At 40.5% G+C, this 26,674-nt stretch overlaps 1 protein-coding gene across 4 annotated transcripts in view; it reads right to left on the reverse strand.

Annotated features, from left to right (window-relative positions):
• Positions 1-26,674, reverse strand: part of DPP6 (dipeptidyl peptidase like 6) — a 548,682-nt gene that overhangs the window by 233,057 nt on the left and 288,951 nt on the right. Inside the window, exon 1 of one of the 4 annotated variants that reach the window (XM_013105524.5) lies at positions 18,005-18,475. The exons of the other annotated variants lie outside the window; for them this stretch is intronic. Within the exon in view, the coding sequence (XP_012960978.1) occupies positions 18,005-18,061 (57 nt within the window). The 5' untranslated portion in view covers positions 18,062-18,475. Of the gene's footprint in view, positions 1-18,004; positions 18,476-26,674 lie in introns of those variants that run through there. 4 annotated transcript variants of the gene reach the window in all.

Below are 26,674 nucleotides of genomic sequence, written 5' to 3' on the forward strand. Positions count from 1 at the left end.
TCCATATTGTGTACCTTTACAGAGGATTTTAAGTTAATCAAACAACCAAGAGTGTAGGTATTATAAATACATTTAGAACTGAACTGTTAAGCCAAGGAAGGAAAGCCATTTAGAATTATTAGAGACAAAGGGCTACCTTGAAAACACCCATAATTACAGTCAACCAAATGCCAGAATCCTTGTCTTTTGGAAAATGCAAGAGTGTCCAGACAGCTCTGAAACACTTACTCTGAAATAGCCATGAGGAAGGGGAAAGCCCACCTAAAAGTACTTCAGGAAAGAAACTGTGTTTAGTTGTATCTGCAGAATTGCCAGAAAGAACTCAACAAAACAGAGGGTAATAATGATGTATTTTACTAGCATTTTTCCTCTTCCCCACACAGATTTTTATCATGTCATATTTAATGTTTTCAAGATAAGGCTCCCTTTCCTCTAGCCTCCACACATTATCTAGATCCTTCTTGTTCTCATTAGTTGTGGATTACTGAAAAAGAAATTGCTATGAAAACCGGAAACACAAAAACTGGGATCTTCCTGAAAGCCTCATCATATTTCTTCATTCCATCTCAGTGACCCATGGCTGCATAGCTGTCCAGTAGGAGAGCTAAAAACAACACTATTAACACTTCTCACATGCCAATCCTATTTGCCCACTAAAGAATTATATATATTTTGCCCCTTAAGGGAAGTCCGCACGTCTGCAGGTTATAAAATACTGCAGTCACCGTCAGGTAAGGACAGGAGATACAGAATTTTCTAGGCAAAAGGCCAATTTGACATTGAAAGTACTGAAGTCTTGGGAGACAGGTGTGAGACAAAATGGATAAAATATTGGTGCCTCTGTCCTCTGTGAGAAGGAGGAGCAAAACTTAAAGGTAAGCATGCAGCCTGACATAGTTAAGGCTAAGCATATAACCAAAATGTTCTGTTCAGGCTTCATAATCTACAACAGCATCCCTACCAGTGACAATAAATTTGTTAGGAATCATCAGGCACTCAGATACCAGAAAAGGTTATGTTAGTACATCCAATAGGCAGTACCAGGGCCCATTTTCTCCTGTCACTGCAAAGCATTCACCCATGGCACTTGCTTTTTATTTATTTTTATTTATTTATTTATTTATTTATTTATTTATTTTGACACAAATAAGCACATATCATGAATTACTTCTTTCAGGAACAAATAACAAAACACTTCAAAGTTAAAACCATCTGCAGTGGAAGCACTACATTCGTTACTCTAGAGATAAGCCATTGTTCAAGAGTGCTGTACAACTCTGCTTTTCCTTTCTGAATTCAATTATTACTTAGGCCAGTAGAAATCCAGTGGAAATTGGAAAATGCTGCGTCTCAAATAAGAGAGATTCTGTCCAGAACCTTTCAGGAAAAATCTTGGCCTTAAGGCAGTGATTTCTTGCTCTCAGGCCCTGAGTTCAATGGGTGCTGACATACACATGGATTTGTTTGATGATTTTCATGTTGGTGTTGTATGTATGCATGAACTTTTATAACCATTGTGTGCACAAGTGTTATTGATGAAGTGTTAGAATGTAGGAGAGCTTACTTGAAATGGTTGTCAAATCTCAAGAGGTGCCCACAAAAATTGAAAAACCCGAGTGTCTGATTTTATTTAAAAGAGCAGAAACCTGAGGAAGGGAGGAATAGAAGAAGAAATCGTTGTTAACATTTCCAAAATGCTTACACAATGGAGTACATATCTGCATCTTGCAACAAACTACCTGGAGCCAGCACTGACACAAACCAATATTCCCCACCGCACAGAACAACATTGTACTGCATGGGATTGGAGGCTAAAACACAAGAGGCATTTAGCCCTTGGCAAGTTACTTCATGAGCATATAAAATTTCCTTTTCCGCCAAGTGTGGGTAATACAGATTACCTACATCACTGAGGTGTCAGGAAAAATATTTTTAAAAGTAGTTTGAAGATATAAAGCACAAAGAAAGCATAAAGTGTCGTTATGCAACTCCTTATATGTTGAAAGAGCTAATTCAGCAACATACACCTTTCTTTAAGGAGGCTATATTTAAACATTGTAAGCCTATAATTATATTTCTTTATTGATAATAGTTACTGGCAATATAATAATATAATATAATGATTGTCAATAATAAATAGTTATTTTAGAGCATCTTATGTCCTGAGGCCTTTCATTGCCTGTCATATTTCAATTAATAACAACAACAAAAAAAAAAAGAATAAAATATATATTCTCTGAAAAGACAATGCAGTTTTACTTTTATGTCTTTGCTAGGTACAAAGAAAAGGACAAAACACAACAGGATTGTCTAGTGCCCTAAAGTCTGAGAAACTGTTACCTTTACATTCTTAATACTAACCAGCAAACCTCCCTTGGTTTCCTAAAATTAAATGCTATCATTTGACTACACGGCACTTCAAATGTGTTTGTTTCAAGTGTGTTACCTTTTTAGTTGTTTTCAGAAGAAAACAGAGGGAAAAATAAATGGCTAGTAACAGTGGAAAGCTTTTTAAAAACATGTTTTTTAATACACAAGAAAAGTGAGCCTTCAAAGCTCATGCATAAGCACCTACATAATTGGCTGGATTTTCAAGAGCACTGAGCTTGCAGCAGTCCCCAGTGAGACCAGCAATAGCTTTTGGATGCTCAACAATTTATCACAACTCAACAATTTCCCCCCTGGGCATTATTTACAACTATGTGGTAAACAGAAAGCTAAAACATTTGAAACTGTCATTTTTGGTTGGACTCGAACACCTAACTCTATTACGCTCCCCTGAAACCTCCCAAAGTATTTCCATGTCTTTTTTTTTTTTTTTTTTTTTTCTCCTCTGGATCTTACTGCAAGAAACAGGCCTAATTTAAATGAATACTGCACGCTAAGATTCAAATGTCAAGACTGTATCATGCTGGTAAAGGTTACATGAAGTAATGATTAATTAGTCTTTTTCCTCATTCAGGTTTTATTTGCCTGTCAATAAAAGACATTAGATGACTGTCTGGCCAAAATATGCATTATTTCCAGCTCTGTAATATCACTGAAAAGTAGGCAGCAGTTCAATTTGCCAGCAATAATTTATTGTGTAGAATCAAAATTCTGCAAGCAACCTCTTCTCATCTGTTACTTTCAACATCTCCTACAGCTATTTGATTTTTTTTCTGGCTTTTTGTGTTAACTGGTCATCTCCTGCCAGATCCCAGCTATCTAAATAAGACTCTGCAGCTTGCTCAGTGGTTATAACTGTGTTTCATCCATACAGAGTGCCTTCACTTCACAACAAACAGGATTGTATATTTCAGTAGTATTACCAAGATAAAATACAGGAGGATATTTGTCACAAATGTTCTTAAAAAAAAATAAAATAATAAAATTAGGAACTACCTCAGCTTTTTTCAAGTTGAGCATGTGGCCGAAGTTTGAAGTATTATTGAACTGAACAACAACAACAAATAAAATAAAAATGGAACAGTAGGAGTAAATGGCTTGCAGGCACCAAAATCTGCTGCTAAAAATGGACAGGAGTCTTCAGTGCCATCCTCAGCTATGTGCCCCTTCTGTGGTGTCAGTGAGCACTGCAACAGAGACACTGAGGGCACACACTGAATCTAAGCAGTGGGAAGCAAATGTTTTTGGTCACCTGATGCCTCTACAAGCCCCCTTCCAGGTGGAAAGGAGGGAGTTTGGAGAGCTAGCCACAGCAGCAGCTACTTCTGCAAAAATCTTTCTTTCCTAAAAGCCATAATTCCTGCAAGCAAGAGTCACAAGTGAATTTTCTTGTTTAAAGAAAGCTCATAGCCTTCTCTTGGTCATTCGAGTTTTCAAAACAAACATAAATGATTTTATTGGTTTGTTTGCTTAAGCTAATAGTATGGCTTAACATGCATTTTTGTATATTCTCTCCTCCCTCCCAGGATATGAAAGACAATGGAATGTAACAATGGTTAATATTTGCAAAGACAATTGGAGCAAATGTGCATGTGAATGCTACACCTTTTTCAGACAAACTTAGGTCTTCACTTATATGCACTACCAGCACAATCCATCCTGAAGAAACTCTGAACTGACTTTGATCTATTCTTGAGTTAGTCATATTATCCATGCTGATAAAGAATATAAAAATGTCGTTCAACAGTCTGTTGGCTTGGGGCCATGGACTAATCTTCATTTGGTAATTGAAGGTTTATATGATGGAAAAAAGTTTATGGAAACTGTCAAGTCAATGAAAAGTAATGAAGTATAAACATCTGAATGTCACCTAAATTCCATCTCCTTAGAGGAATTGTCATCTCTTGTTTTATCAGCAGTTTCAACAATGAAAATAAATACAAGATATGCATTACACCTGATGAGCAGCAAACCACATGTAAAAGAACAAAGAGTATTTGGTGAATGGCTTGAAACAAATTAATTCTTTTTTTCCTCACAAAAACAGTTTCTCCTTGGCTGACATAAAGCATTTGGTCAAGAAATGGGCCAAGAAAAAAAATGCAAAAAAAATAATCAACAACAAACAGACAAAAAAGACATTCAGTGGATATTAGAGCTCGTGTTTCTGGCAACCCATAGGTTTGCCAACTAAAAATATAAGAACTTGGATAAAACAGGAGAAACATGATATGGAACATAGTTTGAAGAATGTGTATCATTGTCCCCTACACATGGAAAAAACAGAGAAAGAACAGACTCATGTTGCTTCATTGTGATCTCTCATTAACTGTTTCCCCAAACCTCTGGCACATCTATGTTTTCAGTTTCTTTTAAAGTTTGAGTTATTAGGTATTTAAAACCCACAGGAACAAAACCATAAACTTCTAACTTCTTTTAGGCTGCAGAACACATTTTCTTGGGTTTGGTAATGCCCCATCCTCTCAAAACTCAATGTAAAACTTTCTGATCGTCCACTTTAGTGTAGATATATTTATATTCTTAAATGAAATTAGGATTGTGATCCAAATGTGTTCAATGTGGAGACTTGAAAGGTCTCCCAAAATATTTTGGGTTAGGAGATTTAGTGGAAACAGCCCTGTATGGATGAACTGCATACTATGGAGAGAAAAAACAAACAAACAAACAAACAAACATAATTTCAAGCATCTCTAATTTACAGCAAAGTGAACACTGAAGACTTAAAGTCTTGGCTCAGCCGCTTGTGACAGTGGCCTTGTGCTCATTGATCCCTGTAGACTTTCTGTAATTCACCTCAGGCTACTTAAAAGCCAAATAAATAAATAAATAAATATTTTAAATATATATATATATATATATATATATATATTTTTTTTATTTTTTTTTCTGGCATGAAGTACAGGATGACAAGTTATCTACTGACCCACACAGATGCTAAGAGCATTATAAGTGAACAAAGAAGTTGTGAAATTTATAGGACCCTCCAGGCATTTCTAGGAACCTATAGGAATTTATTGGAAGAATACCAGACATTGTAGAGGCAGTGGACACAGAGTTTTGGTCCCCATGTGCCCATGGTCCCCATGTGCCCATAGTCATCTCCCTACTGGGAGATGATCAGATGATCATCAGATGATCAGGAGAAGACCTGTGTGAACAATGTTTTCCCAGATACTAGAGGATGTTAGCTAATGGTTTACCCAATAAATCTTCTGGAAAAAAAAAAAAAAAAAAAACAAAAAAAAAACAAACAACAACAACAACAACAAAAAACTGATGAGGAGACCAGGCCTGCAAACTTGTTCCAGAAAGTAAACTTGGCCTAATTTTTGTAGTGGTCCTAAGTCTGAAGTCCATTTCATGCCAGAGCTCCATCAGACTTCACAAAGCAGATGACCTAAGAGAAGTTTGACTTCTCAGATTAACATTTCTACCATTTCTGACAGACTAGTACAAAGAAGAGCCACTTAAAATATTCAGCTCTTTCTATCATAAAATACAGATGAAAATAGAATATGGTAGCTGGAATAAAACTGCCAGTTACAACTTTTTTGGTTTTGCAGGTTTAAAGTCTGTTTTCTACAGGCAACTGGGCAAAGTACTTAGGGATATGCCCAGTCTTAATGCTTTTGACATCCCTTCACACAGCCTTCTCTGCATGAAATGCCAGGGCCAAGACAACAGAGTTGTACTTGGACTGGAGACCATCTGCTTAATATATGTTATTCCTCTTCTGGTCAGCCTCCTTCTCTTGCCAAGTATGTCAGGTGAAGGGAGAAACACAGACTGAGTAAGAAGGGCACACTCAGGCTCATTGTTTCACCACAGCTAGGAGCTGAGAACAGAAGGAAACTAACAAGCCCAGTATATACAAGGGGTAAAAATATCAACAGGCCCCCCAAAGAAAAACAAACAAACAAACAAAAAAAAAAAGAGAGAGAAAAAAAAGTGAGAGAGAGAACAAAGAGAAAAGATGACATCATCTATTTACTTACTATAAACCTTACATATGTTATGAGTATGTTAATATGTTATAACATAATATGTTATGTTATGAGTTGTTAGGCACTGGAACGGGCTGCCCAGGGAGGTGGTGGAGTCACCATCCCTGGAAGTCTTCAAAAGACGTTTAGATGTAGAGCTTAGGGATATGGTTTAGTGGGGACTGTTAGTGTTAGGTCAGAGGTTGGACTCGATGATCTTGAGGTCTCTTCCAACCTAGAAATTCTGTGATTCTGTGATTCTGTGAGTAGGAAGGTAACATTCCTCAAGTACATGAATAGTAACTGAAGTTGGCTAGTCCTACCAAGAGATATCTATTCAAATAAACAAGAAAAAAATGAAAAGCCTTCAGCAAGGAAAGTCAAAAGGTTCACTGATCAATATAAATTTTACAAATGGACAAGCCTTATGAGCTAAATAATTTCCAGGGCTATTTCAATCAATTTCTCCTTGGATTTTCCTGTCCCTTACATTCACAAACTGTTCTTTGTTTTACCTGTCTGGTTTAGCTTGCAGTGTGAGAATAAAACTTCTAATTATATCATGACTTGCAACAGCAATGTCAAGCATCAATATAATTCATATAAAAATATGTATTACACCTTACAAGGAAAAGACCACAAAGAATTCAATTTAATGCAACTGAAGCCTCCACTGATTAAGTTCACCAAGATTAGTCTCAAATACTCATTAGATTCAATGGATCAGCATTCTCAGCAATGTTTGTAAATTAACTTTTACAGCAGACATACTGGGGCATTAAAAATATAAAAAAGAAGACTACTAGTATTGTTAGATTCTATTAAACTGTGAAGTGTCCAGATTGCTTAAGTAGTAGAAACGCAATTTAGATGCAAGTTTGTGACCAAATTTCCCACGTCACATGGAACAGTCATTACTTGATACACTCAGCACAGTGACATCTACAGCAACATAACTTTAGGAAAAAATTAAAAAATTCCTCCTACCTTGAGCAATTCCTTTATCTATTACCACGGTGCCTCAAAAACATAAAGAGCCTGAAGTTTTTGGTAATTACCTCCCTCAAGCTATATCATCTACTTTGCAGTAGATGGTTTTGTACAACTAGTAAACAATGACTTTGTGTCTCTTTCCTCTCTCATTTTAATATGGGTTGTGTTGTCACATGTTTTCCCTGTAAATCCTTGTGTTCCTCTCTACTAAGAGTCACAAAATGTTGCACAAGCATTTAAAAATAACTTGTTTGCTCCTGTCCATGAAAATGGAAAGATAAAAGTGTGAGGTTGTCAGTGTACTCAAGGCTGGTTACAACTTAATGTAACATTCATTAAATACTACAGCCATATGAAGATTAAATATCATATCCCTTAAAACCCTGCACGCACACACACACAAAAAAAGTTAAGAGGTTGGTCACATCATATAATTAAGGTAAATTAAAGACCTGAAATACATTCTACATAATATATCACTGTATATGTTTACTCCCAATCAATTACATATTTATTATTATATTTCTGACAAGCTAAATTAACAATAAATTAATGTCTAAGTTGTGAATTCAGTTCTGACAATACTATAATACAACTAAGCTTTAAATATCTGCATGTAACTATTTGGCTACAAACATAAGCAAAGGTAATGGAGTCAAAAACTGCAGACTAATTGCTTCAGTTGAAGGCTTATTATCTTTCCAATTTCAAGCTCAGCAGCAGTTAAGCAGTAATATAAACTACTTTGGCATTATGAGCCCTTATATAAAATTCCCACTTATTTGTATCTTGGTTAGTTTTTATAAATAATAAAAACAATAGCTATTTATTTTCAGACTGACAAAGGATGTAATTGAAGGGTTAAAAACAACCAACAATAACCCAACAACAGTGCAGCCTTGAGACTTGCCTGTTTTTATAGTTTCACAGAAACTCTCCCCCTTCTCCTTTCTATTTTTTTTTTTTTTCATAAACTTTTCATGTGTAAGCTCAATTTAAATCTTAAGTACTTCTTCCTGTCTCATCCTCCTGCACCAAGAGACACACTCAGGGTTTGATTCCCTACCCAGCCAGGACTTGTGTACTCCCTTGTACTCCCATCCATGAGAACAGATGCAACAAGGGCACGAGGCTTTCCCACACAACGAGGTTGGCTCTTCCTATGACCACTGAAGAGCTGCAAAGGACATGTGAAGTTTCAGGCAGCAACACGTGATGTCTAGGATGATGTCTAGATGCTTGTGCTCTCTCAGTGACTCACTGCTGAAACCCTGTTGACTAACTCTCTCCATCCCAGCACATGTCAATTTAATAAAATTAGCCTGTCCTCCTGCACATGTTCATTTACAACTTGACTTTTTCAAGGTGGTCATGGAGATGGGGAAATCCCTCCCCAGGTCACCCCTCTTTCCACAAGAACCGTAGAGATTTCCCTGTCCTATCTCCAGCCTCTCTCACAAAGGCTACTGGTCATGATGCTGGCACTACAGGGCTATTTAACAAGAGAAGATCCCAAAAGAGTCCCTGTTGTTCATCTGTGACCAGATGTTGTCCAGCAGGGTAAGAAAAATCCCACTGTGAGAAACAGTCCATCTGTTGTTGCCACCTGCAGTTTTGATCACAAAATCATATCTCATAATATTAGTAGCCATACATTGCTAGCCAGTTACCATCATACACCATGCATCTAGCACACATTCTCTCTCAAAAGAAGGTTTTACTCCAGCAACAGTAAGGGCACAGGTAATCAGATAACCCAGGGATGAGTTATATGAGGGAGAAGGAGAAAAGCAGAACCGTTTCTCTGTGCAAGACGAGAAGCTTAACTTTTTTTTCCCCCTCCTGTTCTTCCAGGGATCATCTCAACTGGCAAAGCCAGTTGCTGCTTTTTTTCCCACCATGCCCTCCCATGTGACAGAATATAAGGCAGAGACTTCAGTTAATGCATTATTAAGTATTTATTTTGAAGGCAGGGTATTTATGAGGAGACAGAGGGAGTCTGAGAGGTGGTTAAATATAACTGTCTTCCCTGATTCCCTCAAAGCAAGTAAATAAGCAGTTAGCAGTGTGTTACAGGATGGAGAAACTGAGACAAAGCACTGCTCAAGGATACATCAAGATTGCCCAGTAAAGGCAAGAGAAGAGGCAATGCTCTGAACTCTCTTTATCATACAAAGCCTGTGGCTAGTTCTCACCTTGAAACCCCTTCCTCTGTTGGTGCCATCACATCACCCACATGGACAACAGCTGCTTTTCTTCACTGTGAGCCCTTGGGAAGGTTGCAAAGCCTGCTGAGACCCTTCAATGACTGTGTTCCTGGGAATGGTGTGTGTCATTGCTGCTCCGTACAGCAGGGCCATCACCCTAACCCTATGCAACATGATCACAGCTAATTTACCTCCCTGCTTCTGCCATCATCTCCATGTGGGATACAAAAGGGTGCTGCCATGTGCTCACTAATTCCTTACAGACCAACTGCCTACAGGAAGCTTCCTCTTCCTCCATAAGCCTCTTTAAACACCAAATCCTGTTGTGCTTCTGCTGTAGCTCCCATAACTCCTCCAGACAGCAGTTATTCTTTAGCTCACTCATCTCTTCTCTCATTTTGCTTGATCTATGGAGGATTTTCCTGCCCTGCATAGTTTGGGCAAGGAGGTGGGAGGTAGCCATTTTCATTTCCATCATGCTTAATAGCTCCCTCCACAACATCCACAGCTTTTGTAAATGGATTTTTGTCTGCAAGCAGCAGGCTCTGATCTTCACACTTGGCTTGTGGTCTTCAGCCTTGGCTCATAACCTCATCCTGACTTTCAGGAAACTCTTCTCCATCAGTCTCCTGGACCCTGAACTTCAGCCTGCTTCTCTTGCCCATCTGGCTTCCACTTCTGAAAGGTTTTGTTTTTACCCTTGACTGCACATATCCTTGGCTCATCATCCCTTTATCTACTTTCCCATTTAATCTGTGTGGGCTTCTAATTACACCACAGTATTCCTACTGAAAAAAAAATATAATAAAAAAATAAAAATTGAATTACTCCTTCTCGGAAAAGGTCTTTCTGCATTATGCAAGAGAGAGCTGAAAGATGTATCTGTACCTTACCTCAAAGTTTAAAATTGCTTCAGGTTCCCAAAATCTTAGAATCTGATCCAGTCCCCAAATTTGATTTATTTATATATTTATTTTTCTCTCTCTCATTTGCAAGTCAGCTTATAACTATCCAAAATCCTCCCAGAATTTAACGTTATCTTGATCATTTTCTGGTGAAGTTCTTATTCACATCTAATGCTTCAGAATGAGTTTTAACTTTCAGACTTTCTCCTATGACTCTTGCCATACATTCTCTAAATGTCAAGGAGTACATCCCTCTAATATCTTGAGTACTTACTCATACAGCCTGAGTTCCTACAGTATCTCAGAAGCTCATAATATTTCATGTACTTATCCTCAGGAGATCCCGTTGTTCTTGTTGGTTTTGTTTTTATCAACATAAGGTGATACTTACAATAAGCTGCTGACTGCAGCCAGGGAACTATGTCTAACATAGTTGCTTAAAGCCACAAGGGAAGTCTGTGACACAGGAAGCACTAAATCCCATACTCAAACCACTGGACCATCCCTGAAATCCCACTCAGACTTTGCTCTTTGATCAGAAAATGATATTAACTCATCCTTCTATTCTTGAACACCTCCACTGATTTCAAATATAATTCTCTCTTCAAATTTATGTTCAGGAATTGTTTTGAAAGCTTGCTCAACCCACTCCACTCCATCCTCTCACTTCTGCAGTCAGTGTTACTCCACAATCACAGCTGCCCTTTGGAGAAGGGGTAAGCTCAGCTTTGTTGTTCTGCTGCTGCCAGCACTCTCTCTTCTCTGAATCTATTTTACCTACTTAAACCCCACTTCAGAATTAGAGAAGGAAGGATGGAAGGACAAAAGACAGGAAGAAAGAAAGGAGGAAAAAAAAAAAACTTTAATGCAAAACACAAAATACATAAATAATAAATAATATTGTACTCTACATCATTTAAAAGTAATACCTTTTCTCACATCGTCCAAAGTGATCACGATTCATGGCAATGTAATGCTTTATAAAGATCACAAAGAAGCATCATTACAGGCATAAGAACTGAAAGCAGCTAAAAACATTGTTCATGAAATGACTGTAGCAATGCATAGCACTGCTAATGGACCACAACTGGAGTGAAGAATCAAATGTTCTTTGTTAAGAGGTAATAAAATAAATAAAATAAAATAAAATAAAATAAAATAAAAATATATATATATATTTTCTTACTGAGTTCAAACCAAGTATCCCAAGACCTAGATAACTGGTTAACTTCAGGGACAAGTTACTGACAAATTATTCTGACCTATCAACAAAAGAAAGATTTAATGAGAAAGACTGAAGTATAAGGTATCTATGTCAGGCATGAAGAGAGTAGCACTCAACCAATACTGTCCCAAGGACCAGAGGTAGAACACATACCATGAGTAATCTCCACTTGACCTGTCAAGCTATAGGCAGAGTTTAAAGTTTACACAATCTCTAATGTCATCCTATGCAATTACACCACCCCTTAGAAGTTGTGCACTTAGATCTACAGTGTTGGCACATCTGAGGCCTTCCAGAAGCACTTGCATTTCCATACTGAACACCAGAAAACAGCCTTCTCCCTTTGAGATGTCAGTGTTATGCCAAACATGTTCCTTTCCATCTCTGTCTCCCCCTCCTCATTGCTCAGCTGCCTGCATTCCTCACAGCAAATTAACAGCTTGAAAAGACTGCCAGTTTGATGCAATTTCATGTTCTTGAATACAGTGTTCTCAGGAGCACAATTAAGGAAATTTAATCTCTTGAGAAATAGATCAGATACCATTAACAGAATGAAACACAAATGTTCTCTGTGACTTCCTGGAGAAAGCCTGTGTTGGGTCTACAATAAGGTGTGTAATTTACAGGGTTGTTATCAACAAAGAATGGTATTGTCTCATATCAAAAAACATATATATTTTAAAATAAATTAGGCACTTAAACACCTAATATTAAACCCTTTCATTAAAACAAACATACAAGAACCAACAACTTTGTTTTCTATACAAGTTCATAATTCTTTTCTTTCTTCTGTTTGCCAGACACTTTCCACAAGCAGACACTGCTCCTTGATTTCTATACAGTTGTAATAATTAGAGGCAGAATGCTGCAGCGAATCAGTGAGAATGAGGGATTCTCACAAGCAGGGACTCACCTTTGGGATATGACAATTTTCAACTCCAGCCAAGAATGTAGGAGCTTTGCTATCACAACTCACTGAGATAATATGCTAAATTAGCTCATCTCCTGGGAGACTCACTCCCACCTGTTCAACAGCCCCAGGCCAAGCTCTTTCCAGCCCACTGTCAAATCTGGGTAGTGCAGAGGTATGTCACGGTGCTCCTCAATTACTCTCAATGGATTTTATGCCACTGGGGTGCTGCAGTGGGGAGTCTGACTATGTTAGCTAATGGCACTGTAAATCAGAGCCTTCTTGTGATACAGTCAACTTTTGTCTGCTTCCAAACACAAAATTACAATGTTTTATCTCAACCCCCCAAGCACAGAGGATTCACTAGTGGCTCTTCTTGTTCTAGCATACACTTGGAATGCTATTGACAAATAGAAGGGCAAAGTCCATTCCCTATTTCAACAGATAAAATTCACAACTTATAATATATGCCTTAACCTGCTCTACTCTACATCCTGTTTACAACATGGAGGGATCCTGCACTCTTTGGATTTGTTCTACTCATGTGATGGAAAGAGACTTTAGGGTCACAGAGAATCAGGATTGTTGTGGTCTTTCAGACGAAGCTTGAATTAACCAAGATAATTGGCACCCAGGTACAACTCTTTGCTGGACAGACCTCAAGCGAACAGAGCAGATCTGGAAAGATTTTAATTCACATCTCAGATAAAAAAAAAAAAAAAATGTACAGTTAAGATTATCTTCAGACCCAGGAACATAGCTCACATGAATTTACATTTATTTAACTACATCCCCCCCAGCCCTGCTGAAGACGTGGAGTGCATCTAATATTTTTGTTCAGATCAGAGGAGCATTACTGAAACAAATCTCACAATTGTACCCAATTACCAAGCTTTAACTCACATTTTTGAGTGACCTCAGAGCATACAAACTGGCTTCCCTGTGGTTGAAACTAAATGAGCAGATGCTGTTCAGCCATTAATGTACATTCACACCAGTCTAGAACTAGCTTGAAATAACCTGCCTCTTTAAAATGTGTATAATATGTGTATAATAATTTGGGACACCAATACCACCCCTCTCACCCTCAAGGGTCCACACAACTTCCTAATGTAAGGTCAGCCATATTTTTTAGTTAAATCTACTCTGAGAATTAAGTGTCAGCACTGGACTCAGATCTTAATAAGGTTATTTATGACCTTGAAGGAAGACAACAAAACACACAGGGATTGACTCCCCTTGCTACAGGAATTCCAGAGTGACCTGAATTATAAACGTGTAGGGAGGAAGTCTGCATAACATACTTCCCTCCACCTCTTTAGACAAATTTACTCAAACAGAGTCACATTTTAGCATAGTATATTAGATACTCCAACTGTACTCACTTTGCAACACACTGCAGGCTATTTCTGTGAAGTACAGAGTGGCAGGGGAACATTAGGAACATGAAATATTCATCTTTCATCCTTTTATTCCTGAGCCTAGCCTAGGTTTTCCAAGGTAAATGTGCTCTCTCTCCATTTGAAGACCCCTATCATTTGGAATTTCATCTGTTCTGTAAAATTCAAAATTGATTATCTTAATGGCAGTTAATAAGCAGAACTGTTTTATTGATCTAATGCCACTACTTCATAGAGTTTACTTCAATAAGAGGCAGCCCTCGAGTTATTTTGCTTCCCCGCTTAATTTTTGGCCTTGTACATGGAGCTGCATGTAAGCAATCATTAACTACCTCTTCTAGGACATGTGCGCATTTTGGAGCAGGATCTCAATCCCTGCAGGTCTATGACAGTTCTTCTTTATGCAGGAAAAAAATAAGAACAATCATTTATCCTGAGTGTTCAAGTATGAAATTAACCAATCACGCTTTTGAATACATTTTATAAAAGTTGTTCTTTGATAATCTGTGATCCTGTTATCTTTGGTACACTGACTCATTTTTCAAAATACTTAAAGTCTCATAGTAGCATTATGCCTTTTACCTCATTTTGCCTCTTTCATAAAAAGAACAACAATAACAAGCCACCAACCTCCTTATTTTTATGTATGACTGTAGAGATACTTGTATTCCCAAAGGCCATTAAAAGTAACAAGAATTAGGCTAAACTCAGATATGAAATATATTAAACCCTAACAAATTTTCAGACTCATGTTAAAATACAAACAGCTTCAGCAGGCATAAACTAACACAGCACATTTACCCTTTAATTGACCTGCTGTTGCTATTTTCTTCTTTCTCTTTTCCTTTCTCTCTCTCTTTTTCTTCTTTTTCTTTTTAATGGAAAAGTGGTTTTAATAGAATATTCATATCCAGCTAACAATCTCCAAGAAAGAGACCTAGATTCACTAGTTCTCTTCTGCCAGATCCGAAGTCTATTAGTGTCTGCAGGGCTTTCTATGAACTTCTGAGCACTAGATATAGCAGAAACACGACTGTAATAATTGCACAATACATGTACACTGTATCTACCTACAACCATTTAAACAACAAATATAGATATATATATATATTGGTGGCAGAACCTTCAAAGCATACAGAGGCAACTACTTCTGACTTACATCTTCATCAAGCAATCTCAACTTGACTGTAGGAGAAATTGTTACATACCACTTACAGGATGTTTTCTGTTCATGATGCCCAAAAGACTTAAAGTTCAGCCCCATTAAATAGATCAGCAAGGAGATAAATGATTAAAATTCTGAATAGTTTAACCAGTTTGCAGGTGAGCGATGTTGCTTATCAGGAGGAAACTATAGAAACATTTTTAATTAACAAAGGGAAGAAAGGGATGTTTATTCCATGGCTTCAAGCAGGTTAGATAGCGCATTGTTTAACTCCGTATCTTAATCATTTGCTAACTATTACAATTTTTGCAACTCTCAAGGCAGAACTTGCCTTAATTTCTATATAAACACGTGGGTCTAAATTAGATTTTTAACTTATGCCCACAAAGCTTCTGCAGGCTTTCCCCACCCTGTTCCTGCAATGTCTTTTCGTGCCCAGTTTCTGTTTGGGTTAGCAGGGTAGGACACAGCCAACTGTGTCACTTGCCTGCCTCTGGATCCCAGGGATGTCACAGCGATGAATACAGAAAAGGGAATCACAACCTCTTTACGACAGCAGCAGCTGCTTTAGAAGAAGATTCAGTCCTCCACAGACTAGCACTTTACTTTCAATTTTATCCCAGCTACAATTTTCAGTTTCTTGATTATTTTTATGCAAGAAAAGAACCTCAGCAATTCTTGAAATACACAAGCCAATTTTCAGCTGGAAATAGAATTTGTATGGAATTTTTTTTCTGTTTGAACTATTTTAAATAAAATGAAGGTTTAGATCTGTGTCTGGTGTTAAAAGATAAAAGTGCACAGTAATCAAAGGACACAGGCTAGCTTCAAATCCCCACTAATGCCATTTGACTAATATTGTATTATGGAAACAACAAAAAAAAATTATGGGAGTGAGCAAAGTTGCTTGCAGACTCAAACATTAATATTCATCAATATCATTGATATTTATATATTCCTGATATTTTTATTTCATGCTTACACTGGGGCAGAGCTCAAAGAGTGTGTACCTTTAGAATATTTAAGTGTACCATATGGATATAATTGCAACTCAATCAGTTATAGAACATATTCAGACAAGTTTCTGCATAATACTAAAGACCTATTCTGAACATTTTGTACTTCACTGGGAAAGAGAGAAGTAGCAAAGACATGGCAAGTCAGTAGCTAAATGGTATTTGACAGGTGAAACCACTTGAAATAAAAGCAGCACTCCTTTATAAAGGGCAACCGACTTGTACTCAAGTTACCCACCCGACACTTTCACACAGCTCTAAGAAGGCAAGGGGCAGCCCTGCAGCCCTCTGTGTTTAGAGAAGGCCAGTGTGCACCCCTTCCTCCCACAAACACAGCCCGGTGATGCTAGGCTGCAGCAAGCAGTGACAAAAATATGTATTCCAAAAGCAATGGAGAGAAACAGGGAAGCATGACAGAGGTAAGATTAGATGGAGGCACAGTTTCTTTACCCTCAGCATCAAAGTTATTTTATTTTGTTTTAACTGGTCTCTTCAGCCCGTTTTGGCCACTAGTAAAATGTCACCCTGGAAATGCAGAATTTATGGTGCTATTTGTGGTGTGAGGGTGCCCAGCATCTCCCCATGCTTCTCCCTTCCTTATCTCGTTAAAAAAGCACCAACTCACAAAACAAATACACAAAAAAAAAAAAACGTGCAAGGTTCTCAGCCGAGAACCTATCAAACCGAGGAGAACTATTTTAAGGATTAATTTGTGCCCTGAGAGCTCTGTTTAAATTATCCTCCCGTGCTGTCCTGACGGAGGATTAAAGCAGAGAACTTGCGGCGTTTAAGGAGGGATGAAGGGGAGGAACTGGAGCGGCCGGGATGCGCCCGGGGCCGGGCGGGCTGCAGCCGCTGCGCCTGTGCTGGGGGATCGCCACCAGGCTGTCCCCTGTGTCACCACCTTTAGTAGTGCCTGTCATTTACAGCTGAGGATGTCCCCCACCTCCTCCCCCTCTCTTTTTTTCTTTTCTTTCTTTCTTTTTTTTTTTTTCAGCCACCCGCTGATTTTTTTTTTTTTTAAAGGGAAAGTTTCTACCTCATCCTGTCCAGGTAAGTGCAGTCAAATAGGAATGTTTTCTTAAAAACCAAGAGGCATGGCAGAAAATGAAGTCTTTAACTTTCTACCTCTACAGAAACACATAAAGAGCCTACCAAGAGACAGAAAAATCAATCAAGTTCAGATAAGGTGTAAGCACTGCGATTTCCCCCAACTCCCTCCTTATGGCAGCTTTTGCTCCCCACGACACTGATGGCACCTGTGCAGCTGAGCACAAGCTGTAGCCTGAGGTATCCCTCCAAGGAAATATCAGCCAAAAAATAAAAAATAAAAAAAAAAAAAACAACCCTAAAAGTGACAGACAAAGTAAGAGGACAAAACCCACTTTTGCAATTTTATGTCCATCTGTAGGGTGGCCGTCACTGAGCCTTGCTGCCCACCTGCAGCAAAAGGGGGCCTCTGTCCCAGCAAGCTGCCCCACACATGCATATAGGGAACAAGTTACAGAGCAAACCCCTGAGCCTGGAGGGAGAGGTGCAGTCTGTTAAAAATAGCACAGTTTCAGCCTCTCCCCCCCCCCCCCCCCCAGCTTCCAGGCACACCGAGAGAGCAGACCTTGAGCCCAGCTACACCGTACTTTCCTCCTGCCACTGACTGGTGACTCAGTTGGCAATTTTAGGAATGCACACCAAAAAGACACACACACATACAAGAAATCATAAATCATACAAGAAACACAGCTATACAATGCAAATCTATGTCTGCTTTAAATTGAGGAAAATAAGCATTACCTGTTCTTGTTGTTGGGCTTGTTTCCCTGATGCATTTTGTTCCTTGGCTGTAGTCATGCTCACCTATTTGTGCCCACTGCAGTGGCAAACAGGATTTTACTCTGTGTGTGTGTAAGCTTGTCTGTGTGTGTTCAGACATACACGCACGCACACACACACAAAGACTAAAGGGATGAGTAACTAGTCCATCACTTAATCACCAGCTGAGAAATTTCCCACCCCCACGAAAAGAAATAAATAAAAACGCCACGTCAAAAAGGAAAAAAAAAAATCACTAGTCTAGCTGGCTTCCCCCTTGAGCCTCTAAAATAAAAGCAGAAGCAGGAGCAGAGAGAGAAAAGGATGCTGTGGGGGCTTCTTCAATTAGCAACAGCCTCTGCAATCGTCACAGAAACAATGATAACTGCTTGGCAACCAGCAACTGGCAGCCGGGAGCTGGGAGGCAGCGCCGTGGTCCTCGCTCCCCACCTCCGCGGCGGCAGCCCCCGCGCTGCGCATGCCCCGGCCGCCCCCTCGCCCTGTGCCGCCCGCTCGCCCTCTGCTCAGCCCTAGGCTGCTGGAACCCCACTGTGGCCACGCTGGGAGTCCCAGGGCTCCCAGGGTGGTGGAGGGGGAGTGGGTGGTGGAGGGGGAGTGGGTGGTGGTGATGGTGGTGATAGTAGTGATGATGGTGATGGTGATGGTCATGGTCATGGTCATGGTCATGGTCATGGTGATGGTGGTGGAGGAGGATGCACTCCCCTCACCTCCCATCACTGAGGATTTAATGTTTCTAGCAGAAGGAAAGCAGTGCCACGAGGCAGGCTTAGAGGATGCACTGTGGGTGCAGGTTCCCACCAGTGGGGTGCTGCGAGTTCAAATGCATCCCGGGGAGGCTGGCATGCGTATTAGGGTAAAAGGAACTCCCCTGGCCCTCTCCAAATCCCTATTGTGATGGGTGCACTTTGTAAGTCCCCTATATTGTTTCCTCCTGCCCCTGCCGATCTCATGCAGGGTGACACAGGAGCTGCCCTGCCTGCCCTGCTCCACACTGCCCGACCCCTCTCCCTGCAGACTCCATGCCACAGCAGAGATCTCTCCTACAAATAAGCCTTCCTAGCCCACTTGCCCACGTGGCTGTCAGTATGGGGTACAGAGAAGTGGGGTGTGCTCAGTCTGAGGCATAAACCAAGTACTGCTAGCCCCCAGGGGATCCCATGCCCTTGGATATAACACAAAGGCTGCTCTAAATGGGCTCAGGACTAGCACAATTTGGGATTGCACACCTTCACTTTAGGTGGTTACAAAAATTGATATATTTCTGTTTTCCACCTCCTCACCTCCTGCCCAGCACACCCACTGTGCTGGGCTGCATCCAGCCCAGAGCCTGGCTCCGTGCTGTAGCATTGTGTGAAGCTAAATATCCTCTGTCACGATGCTGTGATCTCTGCTGAGCCAGCAGATCACTTGCTAAGGAAAGGGAATATCAGGGCATTTACCTGGCAAGCAAGTGATTGTGCCCCATTTGTCCCTCGGTTTTACATCATGGGTTTAGGATACGAGGTGGCGTTCACCAGGAACATGGCTCTGCTGGAGGCAATCACTCCTTCCCTCTGGGATGAATTTAATTCTCAGCTCAGGGTCACACCAACAGCAAGTCAAGCTTTTCTGGAGGTTAGCCCCTCAGCACCAGAAGGTATTTCTGCATTTCCACCATTACAGAGCACATCAGCTCATGGAAACTACAACATAAAAAATCTGCAATGTGTAATTGTGCTGGTAGGAAACTGGACAACCTTGCCTGGTCCCAGCCTCCAGAAGCTAAGAACAGCTCATTAAAGAAGTGAATAGCACCTCTCTAACAAGAAGCAATAATTTACATTTAAATCTAATAGCCTGTGTCAACCTCTCGCTGGGTTATTCTATGACACAGTCCCAGCTTACACTGCAATTTCATCTCTTTAGTCCCAATAGTTTAAGTCACAATATTTTCTAGATGTTTATAGTGAGGTTATTCTCACTCAGACATTTTTCCCCAGCCATCAGAACAGAATTACTTTCAAGGGCTTGTACAAGTGGATCGGTTTGAATTTTCCAATCGGCTTGGTCTATTTCCCCACCTGTTGTATGTAGTAATGAAGTCTTGCTTTATTCCACACTTTTGCTATTTTTCTTCCCAGGAGGAATTCAAACTAAACAAAACTGTTTTGGTTTTACACTTCCTTACAGTGTGTCCTGGAAATTTCTGCAAAATGAATCCTCTCACTGCATAGACCATCCACAGTGCCCCTGACCCCTCAGTCCTGTCAGTCACTGAACTTAACGGCACTTTTATTGGAAATAAATATATTTGTTCCTCTCTATTGACCCTTGCATGCCCTTCCAATGTGTATTCCTTTGCAGTTAGCGATTTGAGACACGCAGTTTTCTTTAGCTTTGGAAATGTCCACTCTTCCTAACATTGTAGGTTTCTTTCCAACAAGCTTATTGTTAGACACATAGAAAGTTAATTGCGCTAATTAGTCCAGCAGTTAGCTATGCAAAATCATACGTCTTAGCCTCATTATGTAGGTGTGTTATGACTCCAAGTGTTCCCCCAGCACATCCTAATGTTTTGGTACCCTTATCCCAGTGTTACTGAAATTCCCTGGTCTCTGTCTGGTGGTACTTCTCTGTGTCCACTGCCTGTGCAGGGGGTTTCACACCCCCAGATGGCCACAAGTTGCTGCTGGATGTGGAGGAAGAGGACAGCTATGTCCTCCAGCTTTCTGCCACCAACCTTCTTTGATCAGAAGGGACCAGAGGTTGCCAAACGCCTCCTGGGGCAATGCTAGAAGAGGAAGCAGTGAACACTGCTACTCAGTCATTACAGGCACAGAATAATCTGCTCACACATTATCAGGACCAAGGACATCCATCCTGACCTCTGTATTGTGCTAGGGTACCAACCAACTTTACTGCTTGGCTTCATCATCACATACGCCAGATTAATCCGTCCCTATCACAGGACAAGAATTAGGATTTGCCTACCCCAGCAGCCACGCGGACACGATTTACACAGACACCATTTAGAGTGCTGCAGGAAGCCCTTCTCATGCCCTGCCAACCCTGAGCAGCCTCATTGAATCTGCATTTCCCACAGGGTGCCACCACTGGGACAGCTCAGGAGCATCACTGTGAGCACAGGCAGTTCTCAGTTAACCAAGGTGCCAGCTACAGTCACCCAAATGACATCCCCACTCAACATCAATTGGCTCCTTCAGCACGGCAGCAGGACAGTCATTTCCATCCCACCTGAAGAGGATCCAGTGACAGGTGACAGGACCTGCCCCCAGCTTCTCAACTCATCTTCACCCAGAGTGCTTGTTTTAACAAAATCTCACAGTGCTGCAGTAAGGCAGACAACTTGCAATTACCCTGTACCAAGTTAGTCACGCGTGTCGGAGAACCTTTCCTGCTGGAAGGGAAATGCCTTGTTCCCCTGAGACTGGCAGGAACAGAATTGTGCTCTGGGATCAGTCTCAAAATGCTCCCAGGAGTTCTTGGAGAGCATCTTCACCTCCACCACCACACTCCCCCATGCTCAAAGACTGCTGCAAGCTTTCTATGGTGCAAATGGGAAATAATGCTGCAATGGTTCTGTAAGACAAGTATACCTATGCAGTATTTTTAGCTAAAACACAATAACAATTGTGTATGACCACACATATTACCATGAAGAAACAGCAGTTTGTTATTGCTCCCCCAGATTTAGGGCAGATCAGCTTACTGAGGCTATCTTTGACCCTGCACCCCATGTAGGTGCAGGTCTTTGCTGCCCATGGAGGTGGAACAGTCCCTTTATGAAAGCTCACAGGAGTCAGTGCAGAGCTCTGCCATCCCCTGCATGTTACAGAGACCAGATCCAACAGCAGGCTGTGCTTACAGGGAGCTCCCCAGCTGCACACATCTGTAGAAGGGACTAGGCAAGGACAGGAGTAAGCCTGCAGCTGCAGCAGGTACAGTTAGTGGATGCAGAGTCCTTCTGCTCTTTTGAAACCCGGGCTTCTGGCTACACCACACTGGGTTATTTATTCCCCCTTCACCACCACATCAAGGAATTTGAAAACAGTGGACAAAATGAATAGAAATTACTCCTACTAGATTAGCTAAACTTTGGTACAGCCTGTTAATGTTCATCTCCCCCATCCCTTCCCCCCAGATGAAAATTATGTCCTGTGGAGAGCCACATATTTGAAATTCTTTGTGGAAATAAACCATCAGTGCCTGAGGTGCTGCAATGTGCTACCTGCAGCAGAACACAGCACACAGTCTGGTTTTGTACAGACAGTCTCTCTGAGCTTCACACCATAACATACCAGGTCCCATTGGTTTGCCTGGTTTACTTTAATTTCTGGGAGGACACGTGGCCCAGGAACATGCATACTCTGGCAATCCGTGGCAATATAAAAACCTACTTATAAGTAGGTTACAAAGGAAAAGTGCTAAAACTACAGCTTTTAGGATACAGTGTTATGGAGGAAGGAGATGTTAGTAAGGCAACTCTGTAAGAGAGACAGACTGCCAGCACAGACACCTACTATAAGAGGAGTTTGTGAAAGTGTTTTAGCCATGGATTTTAGCATTTAAAAGGTGACTGCTGAATCTGTCAGATTTGTCAAAAACAGATCCACAGAGCACAAGGTGAGAGGTGCTCAGTAGGTATCTGTGCTGCTTTCCCAGGGTGTGACAGCAGGAAGGGGACACAAGCTCCTGGCAGCTCCTGCAGTAACTATCTGGAGAGGAAGGTCCACCTGACCCCTGCTCTTCTAAGAACATGGAAATGGAAATCCAATTAATCTCCAAGTCTGATTTAATACATTTCTAGCTGCCTTATTCCCCCATCATTTCAGCTTTCCTAGAGGATTTCAAATAGTGGGGAATTAGAGGGAAGGGGTTGTACAAAACAGGCTGTCCATAGCATCATTATGGTACTCCAGATGTGCCAAGCTGTGCTGGTGACCAATTCACTCTTTGCAGCCCCAATGCCAATGTCTCATCCACAATAAATCCACATAGCCCCTCTTCATTCTGGTCTCTGTGGTCAGAGCCCCAAGTAGCTCCACCACTACAGATCCTATCACAGATCACAGTAAAACCATGAGAGTTTCATGGTTAGAAACTCCCTGTGCAGGAGTTTATGCTTTTATAGGCAACCGAAGCAGCAAGGTATACTGTCTGTTTGCTCTGGAGGTCTCTGCTATGTGCTTGTCTGAATAAGCTTTGAAGAGGGAAAATTTAATTTTGTAGTTTTCAAAACAGTTTGTGCCCTGCCCCTCTCCAGAAATATGACAACAGTAATATCACATTGTTGCACAGCAATGGCCCCAGCTGGGATTGGGAACTGGAAACACTGAGATGGTAGATCAGCTATTTCTTCAAAGGCAGAGCATCTCTGTTGTATACACACCATTCCCAGAGCTGCTTCTCAACCTTGTTTCTAGTAGAAGACTATACAAATATTTCATTTGGTTCCAAAGCAGTCCCTATCTTTCAGCAAAACCTATCTCTTGTCAAGGACCATATTCCAAAAGATATTTTTATAGAAGGGAAAAAAAAAGTTTTGGCTTAAAAGTATATGTATTAATTAGCTTTATCTTGTACCAGCCCTGCTAATGCCACCTCTCCCCTAGGGTCTACAGCATGTTGGGTCTGCCAAGTGTTAGTCATGAGGCTCCATCCTCACAGGAGCTGTCACCTCTGTGCCCAGGTGAACTTTTAGAGTCTCCATTGAGGATCTCTGTGATATGGGGATCCACTTGGATGATTTTCAGGATTTCAAATGTTCTCTGAACATGCTAGAGGCAATAATAATTATGAATGTAGTTACAGATAAAAATACATCATATTTCTATTACCCATGACCAAGATCATTAAGAACATAATTTAGTGTGGTATTTTCATTTAACAGATCAAAAACAGTTTATTTAGTCAATGCTATTAATTATGTACTTCAGTGAATATCAGTTCCTTAAAGGGGTACACAAAAATGTTTCTACAAGCTTGAAAACTCTTACTATTTGAGACAATATTCCTCTACAAGCAGTGGAGACACAAAGACAACAGACAAGGCAAGAAAAACTCCTCGGTCGATGTCCCAGTCTTATGGTGTTATTATTATTTGTGCATCACAAGAAGATTTGCTAAGGTGCATTTATTTTTAACTTGAGCATGGGAATGAGGTTTAAAGTGATTATAGTAGATTTACTTGAAACACTTTTCAGCTGTTTTCTGTTTCTTACTACTGCTCCTAGTTGCAGGATCCCACAGTTCAAGGTAAACAAATGAGACAACGCTGGGATGCAAGCTGTGAAGAAGTCTGCTTACTTGTGTGCAACTTGGAGCTATTTTGCCTAACGCTTTCCTGCTTAAATTGGAGCATGACTCTGGGGAACATGATAGATACCTCAACCCTACTCACTTTTGGGTTATAGAATAATAGAACCATAGAAACTTTTTGGTTAGAAAAGACCTCTAAGATCATCAAGCCCAACCTAGCCTGGGTTTATGTATCCTCTCTGATTTGCTTACCCTAAAAATCAAACGTGTACAGATAGTCGAACTTCCCTACTTAAGTGGACTAAACTTCTCCAAAATATTACTTTTGATCCACAATAGGATTATTTTTTGAGCCAGCACATGTATTTTAATACCTCATTACAGCTCCAAAGACACATGATTAGCAGTGCCATAGTCGTTTGGCATTGTGTTGTTGCTGCAAGGAATACAGACCGTACCGCTGGCTTTTCCCTTCCCCTCTGTCTGTTCCTGCTGGTGTGACCTTGGCAGCTGAAACGCAACAGATGCCTCTTCCTCACATGTTTATCTGTGCGAGAGAGACTTCTGAGGCCCTAGATCCAGTGCCAGCTGTGAATTGTCTGCAAATTAGTTTTTCAAAGTTTGCCTCCTTGCAGTCTGGCATAGTCTTTCTGCTCCCCATGATCATAGGGACCAATTTTCCCTGACATTTTTTCCCCTCTCTGGTTATTTCTAGGGAGCAACTGAGTCCTTTCCTCATTGCTTCAGCATGGGCGCTCTTTGATGGTTAATTTGGGAGTGAAAGGATTTATTTCTTTGTTCCTTATTAATATATATATTTATTTGCTTTATATATATATATATATAAAGCTGTATAGAATAGAGTAATACCTTTTTCATAGCTCAAATATCCAAGTGAGAAAATGTAAAAGAGGCCACCAGGGATGAGAAAATAAAGAAAGCAAAGAGAAAGTAAAACAACCCCCCCAGATTACCCTCAAACAGAGAATCCACATCTCCAAAACAGCTGCAAACATATTAGGCTATTTAGAAGCCTACTGCTTTGTAAAGGGAGAGCCCCATCTTCATTTTTAGCTACAACAGTGATTTATAGGATGAATAAATGATCTGCATATGAGATGATGACTGGTTTAAATGTAAATGTTGTGAAAGACATCTTATGTAAGCACATACAATTGCCTGAGAGATCCTCGTACATAAAAGCCACAGCTGGAGCAAGTGGCTTTTTAAACATTTGTTTTATGAAGCACACTTTTCACTGCAATGGTTGTTATTTTTCATTTACTTTTATATCAGCTTTAAACAAAAAAAAAAAAAGAAAAGAAAAGAAAGAAAAAAATAAACTTGAACTTACAACATACTCCATTCAATAGCAGGGTTGTGCAAAATACTGATGCTGTTACATAGAAGGATTTTTATAACATCCATCCATTTATGGGTGTTGTATTTAATCAGAAGTTATACCACCACAACAGATGAAGTCCCACAAGTGACACAGGTATAAGGACCAAGTGCCCTCAATTTCTGCAGGGGCAGCCCGATGACTGGCTGCATCAGACCCCCTAGGCTGGGAGGGCTGAACCTGGCTTTTTGAAGAGGGAAGACACCTGGGGACTGCCACCAGACCCTGATGAGCAATTGTAGAATCATCATAGAATCATAAAATGGCTCAGGTTGGGAGGGACCTTAAAGATCATCTAAATAAAACCCCTCTGCCATAGTCAAGGATACCACCCACTAGATCAGGTTGGCCAAGGGCCCATCCAGCCTGACCTTCAACACCTCCAGGGTTGGTGATGACCCATTGAGCATGCAGGGGACCCTCATGGTAACTTCTCCCAAATGTTCCCAAACAGCACCAAGAGGGGCAAGAGCATCAGCTCTGGCACCTACACCACTATTTGCACTTGGGTGTTGACTGCCTCTTTGGAATGCTTCCTGGAGCTGGGGGACTGGTGGTGCCCCAGTTAGTGGTGGGAGCTTGGATGGCTGCAAGCATTTGTATACTGGTGTGATCATTTTTCAACTGTTTCTAGATCTCTTGGGATGAAACTTGTTGTGGTAAACATATGTTGCTGTATTCCTTCTGGCTCTGTGCTAGATAAGCTTTTCCACCAGCCCAAAATAGCCTTTTCAAGAGTCTGAACAATAAAAACACCCCAGACACTTGTGTTCTCTAAAAGAAGCATACAGGAATCCAACACACAATCTGTCTAATTTTTATTTATTTACTTAGAAGGCAAAACCCTAAAATATTTTCCAATTTTTCTACACAAGAATTGTACACCTTCAGAGGTGTAAGGAAGAGGCAGAAAACAACACTTGGGCATCGCTCTGCTTCAGCAGGTGGATGAAACAAACTGTGTGCAGATT

This window comes from Anas platyrhynchos, chromosome 2, assembly GCF_047663525.1.
Source record: "Anas platyrhynchos isolate ZD024472 breed Pekin duck chromosome 2, IASCAAS_PekinDuck_T2T, whole genome shotgun sequence".
In the NCBI taxonomy this organism is placed as follows: domain Eukaryota; kingdom Metazoa; phylum Chordata; class Aves; order Anseriformes; family Anatidae; genus Anas; species Anas platyrhynchos.